Source organism: Balaenoptera borealis (genome assembly GCF_965194805.1).
Source record: "Balaenoptera borealis genome assembly, chromosome: 16".
Taxonomy (NCBI): domain Eukaryota; kingdom Metazoa; phylum Chordata; class Mammalia; order Artiodactyla; family Balaenopteridae; genus Balaenoptera; species Balaenoptera borealis.
In genome coordinates, this window is record NC_138872.1 from 50822866 (window position 1) to 50836284 (window position 13419).

Here is a 13419-nt window from a genome sequence, read left to right on the forward strand (position 1 = left end):
AAGACTCAGGCAGCTGATTTCACCCTTGAATTCACACACTCTGCAACCCTCTGCTTCGGTGAGCAAGGTGGCACAGAGGAAAGGGGCTACGGTGCTTTCTCTTCCTTCTGCACCATCGTTTCGGTGTAACTGGGTGGTGGCTCATGTGGGAAGAAACACAGGTGAGAAAGGCTGGGATGGGTCCCTGCCCACGTGTGCTCTCAGGACACCGTCTTTGTCCTGTTTAACTCACGTTCTGGTTCCAACAGAGGCGGCCCCTTGGCTGCCAGCTGCCTCCCCCACCCCACCCCGCTTACTCAGTTGTAGACATAACATGCTCACCCTGTGTACTGGATTGAAAAGCATCCCCCCCAAATTCATGTGACCTTATTTGGAAATCAGGCCTTTGCAGATGTAATTCGGGATCTCAAGATGAACTCATCCTGGGTTTAGGAGCATCCTTCTAAAAAGAGGATGCAGAGAGATACAGACCCGGAAGAGGGGCCTGTGAAGGCAGAGGCAGGGGTTGGAGGGATGCAGCCACAAGCCAAGGGATGCTAAGGACTGTCCCACCTCCAGAAGCTGGAAGAAGCAGGAAGCAGATTCTCCCCTAGAGCCTTAGGAGGCAGCGCGGCCCTGCCAGCACCCTGATTGAAGACTTCTGGCCTCCAGACCGCGGGAGACCACACCTCCGTGGTCTTGTCACATGTGGCTGGCTCTTGTCCTTTTGTACATTCAGTCTCAGCCCCAACAAGCTGACCCCAGACCCCTGGAAGGAGGCCCTGCCGACCAGCAGCTCCCCATGTCTGGAACCCCCACCTCCGGCCTTTGGGCATTTCCTGTCCCTGCCCCTGGGGGTTCCGGGTGTTGCAGGTGGAACCAGCCGAAATCCACAAACCCAGTCAGGGCCACAGGGGAGGCTGGTCTATGCAGCCTACAGTCTGCGTGGGGAGGGGGAGCTGTAGCTCTGTGGGCGCATCACCGCCTCCCGGTCTCTCCCCCATTTGGACCCAGGCCCCCGGCGCACAGCATCCCCAGTCTGGGTGTGTCATCCATCTCTTGTCCCAACACTACTCTCTCCTCATCCCTGGGCTCCAAACCTCAGGTCTCCCCCGGCACCTCTGTCTACCCCCTTGGCCAGGCAGCAAGGGAAGCCCACGGCCTTGGCGCCGGGCAGGGTTGGATGCCACTCTGCCACCTTCTCCCGGTGACCTCAGGAAAAGGGACAACCTCTGTTCGTTGTGCTCAGGAGGGCAGTGCTTGCACGTTTGTCCCCCAAACACTCTGGGCTCAGGGCAGGCACTTGGCGAGTCTCTGCTGATCAATGACACTATCTGTAAACAGGCACCGCCAGCCCCCACTGCATGTCTGCTAATTTTGGAAGCTCGTGCCTTCCTCCTCCCTCTGGAGGCCTTCACACCCGCCACTGAGTCAGTGCTGACAGCTGTACCCGACACCACATGGGCAGGGTGGCCCTGGAAATGGCCGTGCAGCCTGTGTGGACAGGCCTCAGCTGCTCCCTGCCTCACCCCCGCCCAGGCGGAGGCTGCAGCCCCCAGAAGCAATGGCCTGAGGAGGTGGGGAGGACCAGTCCCCCTTATGGGCAGACTTTGGCAAAAGGGGGCTGCTGAGTCACCCCGAGAGGCCTCTCCAGGATAACCCAGGCCCTGCCAGAGCCCCTCCATTTGAGGGACAGCAGGGTGTCCTGATCAGGCCCCAGTCTGGGTGCCCAGGCTTGCTCTGCGCCCAGACAAGCCCCCACCCTCTCCAAGCCTGTGTCCCCACCTTCAGATGAAGAGCTGTGACCTGCAGAGCTCTGCTCTCCCGCCCCCAAGCGGCAGGCTGGGGAGGGGCCCACCTGTGCGGGCAGTGGGGCCAGGCCAGGAGGCATAGGCCCTCCTCCTGGGGGACTGGCCACGGCACTCAGCCATCTTGACCCTCTGGACTCACTGACCCGAGGGCTCCACCTCCTTCACTAGGCCTGGGTGGGGGCAGGCTCCCCCCACCCCCAGGTTTCTGCCCCTCACCCAGCTAAGCCAATCAGAGTGCACAGGGCGGACCTGCAGCCTCACTGGGGTGGTGCAACCAGCAAGTGAGGGAAGAGCCTTGGCAGGGGTGGGGGTGGGGGGGTCCCAGTGACCCCCAGGGGTGCAGGTTTTCTCACCAGCGTGGATGCCAAGTCTCCTGGAGTGTCTTCCACCCAGATTCCGTGTCCTCCCTTCCCCTTTACCAGGGGCTGGCTCTCTGGTCCCCATTGTACTCTGAACCTCCAGGGTGCTCAGCACAGCATGATGCCCACTAAGCCCTGGGGTGAAACCCCCCGCACCCCACCTCCCAACCCGAAGGCAGGGAAGCCGCATCTTAACAAAGCGCCCACTGAAGCCTGAGACCACGGCCAGGCGGGTCAGCCCAGCCTCTCCCAGGTCCCTAGGGGCTCAGCCCCCACGGAAGGCCCCATGCCTCCCGGGGAGCCCACCGTGGCGCCTGCAGATGCTCACTCACCAGCATTCACACCTTCTGCAACCAGGAAGGACGTTGCCAGGGGGACGTGGTCTGGGAGTGCTGGTGGCTGAGGGACAAACAGCCAGCATGGAGCAGCCAGGGGGCTTCTTGGAGGAGGGGGCACTGAAGCTGACAGGTGGGGAAAGGGAGGTGGGTTGCGGCCAGGGCAAAGGCTCCGCGGTGGGAGGCAGCATGCAGCATCCAAGGAGCGGAGGGAAGGCCAGCTTGGCGGGAGGATGGAGAGGGTTTCACAGCCCCCCAAGACCCGCCCCAGCTCCAGGGTGTTTCCAGGTGAACTGGAGTCAGCCTCCGTCGCTTTTGAATAATTACGGGGAGCCTCAGCCCTGGTGCCTGAGTACGGGCAGGGGCAGAGTGGCTGGGGGGATGTTGCGTCCAGCAGCCACTGGCCTCCGCCTCTGGAAAGGGGGATCACAGGCCACAGCAGAGCTACAGCAAAGGTGGGTTTCCCGTGGGAGGGGTCCGGGGGTCATCCCTGGGGAGTCCCTCGGGCATTGTCCCGTTGCCATGGCTCCCGGCTGCCGCTAATCCTCGCCCTCCTCACTGGTGCTGGCGTGACCTCTGCAGAGTGTCTCAGGGCTTCACCTCACTTGATCTCCTGGGGCTCAGAACCAGGGCTCAGAGACCAGGGGGCGCCTGCCAGGAGCGGGGGCAACAGGGGAGGGAAAGGCAGCCTCAGGGTGGACTGACCACCTCTCCAGGCATCTTTTCTTTTTTGGAATGGGAGCCCCCAGAGGGGCTCAGGTGAGACACCCCACAGATGTTACGGTGTAAGGGGCGTCCCAGCCTGATGCTGGGCTGTAACTGACCAAGCACCTGCCCGCTCACAGGGCCATGTCCCCCCACTGTGTGCCAGGCACTGACCCCCCCACACGACCCTGCACCCAGGACAGTGAGCCTTGGAAAGGCTCTCCCTGGCCTCCTGTCCCCACTGCTCTCTTTCCCGTCACCCTGATCCTCTCCACTTATGACAGTCTAAAAGTACATCCATTAAATTATTTTTGGTTTATCACCCCTCTCTCTGCCAGCCTTGGAGCTCACAGAATAAGGCCTTGTCTGTTTTGTCCGTAGCAGCATCTGCACCATCCTGCGCAGCCATGGCACCTGGGCACGTGGGGAACTCTGTGTCTCCCACCTAAACTCATCCAGAGGGTGTGCGTGAATCTGCTGAGTATGCGACAGGCCACATGCATGTGCCAGCCAAGCAGGACATGCAGCCTGGCCCTGGCTTGCCACTTCGTCCCATCCAGAAGGCCTCCTGCACCAGTCACCTGGGACATCTGGACCTCAGCGTGGGCCGTCCTGCTGCAGCCGCTGTCCCCAGCAGGTCATCAGGAGAGACATCAGGTTCCTTGTGGGCCTCTGCGCCTCCATCTGCAGGCCAGGCTGGCAGCTGCCCATCTGATGGCCAGCAGGACTCCTCAGCTTTCGGACAGACTGGCAGGGACTACAGGGGAGGGCTGCACTCCGAGGGGGTGGTTTTCCACTCCCCAACTCCATCTCCCCTCGGCTGGGCTCCTGGCTTCATGTCCATGGGGGTGGGGTCTGTGCAGCCTCCTCGGAGAGAGAGCTGGGGGACACGAGGGAGACAGCCTGGGGTGGGGGAAGGGAGGCTGGTGACTTCCTGAGCATGGGGGTCTGAGTCTGGCTGGGGAGGGGGTACTGTGTGCTCCAGGGAACAGCCCAGCCTCCCCAAGGGGAGCCTGTGTGAAGAGAGGCACTGGCCTCCGGGCTGGGATCCTTAGATCTCTAGGTGCTTTTTCTTGATTAAATCATAATCCATGCTCCTTGTAGAAAATGTAATATCACAGAAAACCATGAAGAAGAAAAGAAAGGGTCTAGGCACACAGCCCTGCTGAGGGAACTGCCAGTACCTCCATATACAGGGGCAGCGTGACGCTGTCCCCACCTGTCCACATGCAGCCCATGGCTCCCTGCATCCCCTTGGGTGAGGGTCCTGGTGTCTTGGGGGTCAAGCCATCATCTGAGAGCAGCTCATTTCATTCAACCAGAGCTGAGCTCCCCCAGATGGGGGCAGGGTAAGGGTGCTGGGGGCTGCATCCTGGTGAGGGAATGTCCAGACCCCCACCCAGCTCTCCCTGCCTGATGGAGCACAGGTGCTCAACACTGCTGGTTAAAATCACTGGCTGATAAGGTGCGGCCCCTGAAGCAGCAGCAGCAGCAGCAGCATCCCCTGGGAGCTTGGCAGAAATGAAGATTCTCAGGCCTGCCCACCTGTGGAGTCAGCACCCTGGGCGTGACAGGCAGACACCTGCGTTTGGATGCCTTCTTTTGGGTGACTCTGATGCCTGCTAAGGGGAGACCCCAGAGTGAGCCACCCAGCCAGCTGTGGCCACCTGCTGCCCCTTGGCCGTCGTCCTGACCCCCATCTCTCGGACACAGCCCCACTCTATCCGTCAGAGTCAGCCTCCAGCGCTTCATCCCGAGTGAGGGCCCCTCCTCAATCCTCCTCAGACTTTCGGAAGGGCACTTTGAGTCCCCTCCAACCCCTTCTGGGGGCAGGACCCCCCAAGCTCGGGTCTGCGGCCAGAGCGGACAGAAGAGAATGAGGTGGGGGTGCCGCTGTCATCGGAGTCCCCGCCGACGGGACAAGGGTTGCGGGTGAACTGCGGAGGCCCGGGGAAGAGCAAGGGACTGAGGATGGACTGGGCGTGGGGCCCCGCGGGGAGCCGAGTGCCCGCCCCCAGCCCCGCCCCAGGCACCCCCACCTCCCTCCGACGCTCGCCGCGCCCCGCCTCCCCGTCAGCACCCCGAGCCCCAGAGCGGAGCCCAGACCTGAGCCAGCGCAGCGTGGGCACTTGGCTCCCCAGGGCCGAAGGGGTTGCCCCGCCCAGGTGAGTGCCGCGCGCCCCTGCCCCCCACCCCGCATCCCCGCCCGCGCCCCTTCCCTCCGCTCTAGCCAGGGTGCCTCACAGATCTCCGTTACCCTCTCCACGGGTCTCACCACCCTGCGCGAAGCCCTCCGCCGCCCTGGCACTCCTGGAGCTCTCCTGCCGCCGTCCTGAGTCCCTCCCCTCCCCTTCCGTCTGCTCCCCAGTCTCGGCCGCCATCCTCTCCCACTCTCTCGCTCCCCACCCTTGCCATCCTCCCGCCTCTAGACCCGATGTGCCAGAGTCAGGGCAGAAACCTCAGGGAGACTGGGTCGACCCGCTCTGGCTCTGCCCACCGCGCCTCTCCCGGCCCGACCTCCCCACAGAGGGTGCAGCAGCGGGGCTCGCTCAGGGGCTGGCAAGGGTGGGCAGCGCAGCCGGGAGGGTTCGCGAGGAGGCTGTGGCTGGAGTGGGTGCGGAAAAAGCAGACCGCGGAGGGCACAGGAGCCGCAGGGGCCCCTGGGTGGGGGGGTGCTGGCAGAGGAGAGGCGGTGGTCTGTGAGCTGTGGGAAGAGTGCAGTCAGTGTCGGTCCAGCTCCAGGGCCCTGCCTTGCAGAGCACAGGGTGCCTGGTCCTGGGGTTCCCGGAGTGCTTCACCCTGGACTGGGGAGTAGAGGGGTTGGGGCCCTGGCGGCTGAGGATGGAACCCTGGCGTGTCCAGGGCTTGGCACCTGTGCTCTGGGGGCCACCCTCTCCAGAAGGGAGCACGCGGCCTGGAAGTTCACCTGTGTGCTATCTCCCCACCCAGGGTCCAGGTGGGGCCCTCACCTGCCCACTTGCCTTGTCCCTGCCCCTCCTGCCAGCCTGGGGTTCTGGGGAGAAAGAGAGTGGGAGAGCCCCTGCTACCCAAAGTGTGAGGCAGTCCTGGCTGCTGCTGAGCCTCTTTTGAAGAGAACAGGTTCCTGGGGACAGCAGCCACTCGAGGGGAGGACGGAGAGCCTCCCGGGCAGACATGGTCGCTGGCACTGATGACAATGACCCACCAGTGGTTCCCAGTGAAATAGGGACCGGAAGTTCTGAGAAAGTGCGCTGGGGGCAGAACGTGGCTTTGGAAACTTCTTGCAGGGCATGCAGACCCTGCAGAGACCCTGAGGAGGGGGCTCTACCGGCCTGGCCTCCCTGTTGCTGCATGGAGCCCACCCTCACCCACCTCAGTTTCCCCCTCATGGGGAAGGGATACCCCAGACCAAGGCTGCCTTAAGGACAGATGGAGCGTGTTTCAGGGGAGGGACAGGAGTGGGGGTTGCCATCGGCTGTACCCATGATCCAGGCCGTCCCAGGGGAGGCAGGCCTGGGTGGGGCCCTTGGCTCTTAGCCACGATATCCCCCGCCCATTTGCCCCCACCCTGCACGGGTGAGGCCCCAGGACCAGCAAGCCTTGATCTCGGTGGCTTCCACAGCTGCCCCTGTGCTGCAGGGCCGGCTCCTTCCTGCTGACCTCACACTGGGTGAGCCTAGAAAGGATTGGACCACGCTGATCCTCCCACAGGGCATGGAACACTTGAGCACCGAGGTCCCCTCCCAGGCCCTCTGGGGAGGCTCTGGCACATTCTTCACAGAGCCCAGGGCTCCTGGTGCTGGGGAGGAGGTGCTGGGCTGTTTGGGGCACGTGAGCGAGAGCGGCTATTAAGCGCTACTATGTGTCGGGCATCTCAGCAGCTATTGAGCGCCACTGTGTGCCTGGACTCATTTCCTCTGCTCAGTGGCTTTGTAGGTGTCACCTATTACGGGGAGCCAGGGCTCAGAGAAGTGGTGTGACTTACCTAAGACCCCTTGGCCAGTGTGTGGGGATGGGCTGGGGCAGGGGGTGGGCTCTATTCCCTGTGCCACAGCAGTGGGAAGGTGGTCCCTTCCTGGTGGGGGCCTCTGGGTCAGAAAGCCCCAGTGTTGGCCCGTGGTCGTTCCACAGCTACCCCCCACCCTTACCCGCAGAGGGGAAGGGTTGGAGGACTAAGTTCCCCACGAGCGTGTGATTTCTGTGACTAAGAAGATTGCTCTCTCTGAATGATGGCTCTTGCAGAATTATGTTCCAAGAGGCAGGCGCGGCAAGATCAACCTAATTTTGTTCTTCACTGCTCTGAAGTTTAACTCAGGCGTTGGGGTATCTGGGGGGACGCAGGGGCCTGGCAGTCTGCTCAGCACCCTCTGGGTTCTGGGCAGCAGGGGCACCTGGCTGCTTCCTGAAGACAAGGTGCTCATCTGATTTAGAATCAAACTCACGTTCAGGTGCGTCCAAGCTCTTTCTTCTCCACCCAGCCCCCGGAAAGCCTCCGCTTTGGATATCTTTGGGGAGAGGGTGTAGTCCCCAGGACTCTCCACCCTGATGCCCACACGATCCACCTGGCTGTCTCCAGACCAGCGTCCTTCTAGAATTCATTCCCCGTTAGCACCTCAAGGGAGCTGTAAACATTATTTTACATTTAATTTCTTTTTAAAATGTGAGGGGGCCCCTCTGTGCCAGGCCCTGGGGAACAGAGGTCAACAGGTCAATTCCCACCCACCAGAGCAAGCCTTCAGGTGTCCAGTCTCGGAGTGTCCGGGGTGTCCCTCCTGCCAACTGGGCACCAGCCCCACCCGCCCCTGCCCCCAACCCAGAGCACAGCCCAAGGGACCCCCAAGCTTTGTATTTTAAAAAATCTTTTTATTATTTATTTATTTATTTATTTTGGCCACGTCTCGCAGCATGTGGGATCTTAGTTCCCCAACCAGGGATCGAACCTGCACCTCCTGCAGTGGAAGTGCAGAGTCTTAACCACTGGACCACCGGGCAAGTCTCCCCCACTCCCACCTGCCGCCAGCTTTGTCTTGAAATGCGTCATCCCTTGGCAGCCTACCTTGGCCTCTTTTTTTAACAGAATTTTTGTCACACACCTCATATCAGGTCATGATATACAGCAGGTGTACTCAGGACCTGGACCAGCAAATCCAGCAACGCACAGAGAAAGGTCTCTTTCCCCTTCAGGCCAGCCGGAAGCCTCCTCCAGGTGGGGATTCCAGGGGTGACAGTGTTTCTCTCTCCCCCGGCTCCCCCAGGTCCCCCCACCCCCGCTTACGGAACCTGTTGTCGTAATCCGCACTGCTCTGGGTTTCCGTCCAGCCAGCCCTTCTGCGTTCTTCAGGGTTTTCTCTTCGTCCTTGACGCTCTGTAGGTTGACTCTGACGCTGCTGCATTTTTTGTTTATCCTGTTCGGGACAGGGTTTCCCTTTTGAGCAGGACTCTTGCCCTGAGTCAGTTCTGCAGGTGCCTCTGCACCCCCACCTCTGCACCTGCTCCGAGGGAGTCCTTCAGCCCCTCTTCCGATTCCCCCATTCTCTCTTCATCTGTGTCCAGACTTTTGTGGGGCTTTTTTTTGTCCAAATGATGATTTTTTTCACACCCAAGAGTTGTAATTTTCAAAAATAGACACTTGTTCATTTTACTCCTTAGACAGAAGCCAAATTCATTTCAGAATATTTTTATCCATACCTAGAGGATTCCAAACATTTTTAAACATATCTTAAGCACACTTGTTCAGTCATTTACTTTTATTTCACCTGAAACAAATCCACTGATCCACCTTCTCACTGTTGATTTTCTGGGTCGTGTTTCCCAGTGTCTGTTAGCATCCGGGTGTGTCCGCCCATCCGGAGCAGAGGGTTTTTCCCTGTCGTTGTCAGAGTTGTGTATTCTGCCCCCTTGTCTACAAGATTTCAGTTGCCCCCCCCAACCCTGGGGTCCCCAGTCCGGGCCTGGCGGCCGCTGGCACCTCTATGCTGAGGCAACTTGGAGACACTGGGGGTCAGCTGACCCTGGCTTGTCATTACGGCCCTTTCCAGCCCCGCTCAGGCCCTTGTCTGGGTCCCCTGGGGGCACTTAGACTCCCTGCTAGCCCCACATCCCCTGCTGGAGGTGTCAGCCCCCATCTTCCCTTCCTCCTCTCCTTCTCATCAATGGAGGTATTTATTTTCTCCTGAGTATCACCGTTTTTATGAACAATTTCAACATACAGAAAAGTACAAAAACAATATAATGGATACACGTGTGCCCATCACCTTGACCTGCAGATGCCATTTCCCCATCTTTGCCTTGGCTCTTTCTCTACAAAACCCCGTCACCCCTGAAGCCTTCCCTCCATCCACCCTCCCCATATCGTTCCCCTGCCACACACACGCACACGTGCATTTCCTCCTGGCCAGTGGCTCAGGCTGTAATTCGTCTCTGCCTGTCGTGTGTTTGCTTGTTCATGGTGTGGGGTCCTCATATACCCCTTCCCGCTTGGTGCCTTCTGCCTGGGGCTTCAGACTTGCTGTCCTTGGGCTGGGGGTGATGGACCCGCCCAAGAGCATGTACATCTATGTCCCTGGTCATCTCCTTGGCCCAGTGACATCCGTGCTGTGGCGGGTAGCTGTTGGGGTCAGGGAAACCAGCTCCTCTTGGCGATGCGGCTGGGGCTCTGCTGGGGTGACACGGACGTGGCTCACCAGTTGGACACTGGCAGAGCCTCTGCAGCCTGAGTTCTGGTTCTTCAGCCACACGGAAGGCCCGGCACCCTCCGATGGTTCCAGGAGGCAACCCAGAGTCCAGCTTTGGGGTCACCTAGGAGAGCGGGCCTGGCCGGTGTCACTGCACTTCGGGCTGGCCTGGGCTTGCGGTGCCCAGCCGATGTTTCAGCCTCCTTATCCCTCCCCCAACCCCTCTCCACCTGTCCTGTGAGTCCCCGGGGAGGTGACTCCCACCGTCCTTAGTCCCTTATCTGCGAGTTGGGTGTATCAGTGCCACCCCCAGGACTCCACGAGGCCTCAGTGAGATGGTGCCAGCCACAGACTCGAGAGTGGCCATGGGTGAGCCAGGAAGGGGGGCATTGGGGTGGAGAGGGACGGTCAGGTCTCTGGGAGCCATCGTGGTATCGACAGACGGCATCTGGGCTCACTGGTCCGCCTGCCCGTTGCCCCCACGGCAGCTGTCCTGCTACTCCTTCCTCTCTGGGCTTGTTTTCCAAACAATTTGCTTAATGTGATTCCCCGCCCAGTTGAACATGAGTAATCGTGTTTACCCGGCGCCGTGGGGTAATCCTGCGCCTCCCGGGCCAGTGGGGCCGGGCGCAGGGGAGACACTCTCCTGGTCAGTCGCTCCGTGTCCTTCATTCTCTTGCAGTGGATGCGCCTGGCGCTCCCGCTCACCCTGCCCTGCCCACGGCGGCCACGATGGAGCCTCTGTTCCCAGCCTCCCCACTGACCAGCTGGAATGCCTCCTCGGCAGCCACAGGCAGCGGCGGCGAGAATGGGACGCTGGCGGGGCTGGTGCCCTCACCGGGCGCCCGGGCGGTGGTGGTGCCCGTGCTCTACCTGCTGGTGTGCACAGTGGGGCTGGGCGGCAATGCACTGGTCATCTACGTGGTGCTGCGCCACGCCAAGATGAAGACAGTCACCAACATCTACATCCTCAACCTGGCCGTGGCCGACGTGCTCCTCATGCTGGGGCTGCCCTTCGTGGCCACGCAGAACGCCATCTCCTACTGGCCCTTTGGCCCCGTGCTCTGCCGCCTGGTCATGACGCTGGACGGCATCAACCAGTTCACCAGCATCTTCTGCCTGACTGTCATGAGCGTGGACCGCTACCTGGCCGTGGTCCACCCCATCCGCTCTGCCCGCTGGCGCCGCCCTCGGGTGGCCAAGCTGGCCAGCGCCACGGTCTGGGCCTTCTCTCTGGTCATGTCACTGCCGCTGGTGGTGTTTGCGGACATCCAGGAGGGGTGGAACACCTGCAACCTCAGCTGGCCGGAGCCTGTGGGCCTGTGGGGCGCCATCTTCATCATCTACACGTCCGTGCTAGGCTTCTTTGGGCCGCTGCTGGTCATCTGCCTGTGCTACCTGCTCATCGTGGTGAAGCTGAAGGCGTCGGGCATGCGCGTGGGCTCCACGCGGCGGCGCTCAGAGCGCAAGGTGACCCGCATGGTGGTGGTGGTGGTGCTGGTGTTCGTGGGCTGCTGGCTGCCCTTCTTCATCGTCAACATCGTCAACCTGGCCTTTGTGCTGCCCGAGGAGCCCGCCTCCGCCGGCGCCTACTTCTTTGTGGTCGTGCTGTCCTATGCCAACAGCTGCGCCAACCCCTTGCTCTACGGCTTCCTCTCCGACAACTTCCGCCAGAGCTTCCGGAAGGTTCTGTGCCTCCGCAAGAGCTACGGCACTGAGGACGCGGATGCCACGGAGCCGCGGCCGGGCCAGAGCAGCCGGCTGCAGGAGGCCATGCTGCCCACACGCAGCTGCAAGGCCAACGGGCTCATGCAGACCAGCAAGCTGTGAGCGCGGAGGCCGCGGGAGGGGACCCCGGGAGAGGCCGTCCTGGGTGGGGGGTGGGGGGCAGGTGAGGATACAGGAACCCACTGCCACCTCTTTTGCTCTCCTTCCCGGAGAAGCGGGGGGACTGGAGCAGAAGAGGAGAAATAGCCAGACAGCAGTGGGGGGAGCGGCCTCCCAAGGCAAATAGCAGACTGGAGAGCCCAGGCCCAGTGGGGCGTATGCAGCTGCCAGGCCCTGGAGGAATTCGGCTTCCTGTCCTCTCCACTCCCAAGAAATGCGCTCCTCCCACCCCCCAGGCCCGAAAACGGGTCCCAGAGAAGATGCCCTGGCAGCCTCGCTCGGAAAGGCCTTGGGCTCCCTGGTGCCTGGGCCTCTTTGCGAGGCTGGAAGGAGAAGAATCAGAATGTGGGGGTCACTCACCCGCAGGCCCCCATCTGAGACAGCCCTGCCCAGTGCCGCCCCCAACTCAGTTGTCCTCAGTTGGCCCAGAGCAGGATGCCGACCCCAGGAGGGAGCGGGGAGTAGGCAGAGCCGTGCTGGGCAGGGGAAAGCCTGGGTCAGCGCTACCTGGGCCTCGGCACGGACCCCAGACAGAGGCCAAGCCCTGGAAACGAGATCACATAATGAGGGCGCTTGTGTTTGACAACCGCTCCCTGAATAAATTAGAGAATAAATGTTTGACTCTTTCCCAGAGCAAATATTGTCCCTGGAGCCGATTGAAGCCAGTGCAAATCAGAGCAAGTGGATCATACTCGGCTGGGATGGGGGTAGGCAAACACCCAGCTGGAAGTGGACAGCGGGACACTTAGATGATAAGGCAGGGAAAAGTGTACACAAGCCGGCTAAACGGAGCGACAGGGCTGGGGCTGCCCCGGCTTGCCTCCTGGGGGTGGCAGGGTTAGGATTTGGCCCTGGAGAATGCAGGGGATGCATCTGATTCTTCCATGGCTGGTGGGTGCGGGGAGTGGGTGGCTCGTTTGGGGCCCCTGCCCCCGTCCCTGGTCAAGTGGGAACGCGGCCGCCTCCTGAGCCCCAGGCTGAGTCTCCGCCACTCCTGGGCTCCATCTCGGGGGTGGGGGCCACAAAGCCTGGCATTGGAGTCACAGGGAGCTGGTGACTAAAGCCACCCCCGCCCGGCCCTAGGGGGACCAGCATCCCAGGGAGGGGTGGGTGCCTGGGAGAAACAGGTTCGTTCAACCAACCACTCCCCACCACCCCTGGGTTTGGATGCAAAGTGCATCCACTCAGAATAATTTGGGGGAGCAAGCAGATGGCTCAGAAATGTCTGCCCAGGTCAATTTCTCCCAATTGATTTGGCATCTTGAGCTCCCTCCCCAGGGTAGTGCCAGCCAAGAGTGCCCGTGTGGGGACTGCAGACACCAGCAGCAACCTGACCAGTCCTGCCTGTGAGGGGTGTGAGTGTGTGTGCATGTGTGCCTGTGTGTGAGTGTGTGTGTGTATGTGCTTCTGTGCGTGCACGTGCCTGTGTGTATATATGTGTGAACGTGTGGGTGTGTATGTGTGTGCATGTGTCTGCTTGTGAGTGTGTGTGCCTGTGTGTGAGTGCATGTGTAGACATGTGTGTGCCCAGAGCCTGATGGACCCAGTGGGTGGAGGAACTGATTCCAGGCAGCCCATGGACCCTGGGTCTGGGTGGGAGCTGGTGACCAGGACTGGCCAGGGTGGACAGTCCCTGAAGCCCCAGGCCAGGGTGGGACACAGAATGGGAGGAAGTGAGGACTAGGCACCC

General features: G+C 61.1%; 1 protein-coding gene across 1 annotated transcript; it reads left to right on the forward strand.

The window, feature by feature from the left end:
* Positions 1–10493: 10493 nt before the first annotated feature.
* SSTR5 (somatostatin receptor 5) lies at positions 10494–12586 on the forward strand. The gene has a single exon (XM_082362314.1). It carries the CDS (start codon positions 10575–10577, stop codon positions 11670–11672), a length of 1098 nt encoding a protein of 365 aa, XP_082218440.1. The 5' UTR covers positions 10494–10574; the 3' UTR covers positions 11673–12586.
* The last annotated feature ends 833 nt before the right edge of the window (positions 12587–13419 follow it).

Excerpts from the sequence above, each read along its gene's own strand:
- SSTR5 (XM_082362314.1), top strand. The coding sequence starts at position 10,575 with ATGGAGCCTCTGTTCCCAGCCTCCCCACTGACCAGCTGGAATGCCTCC.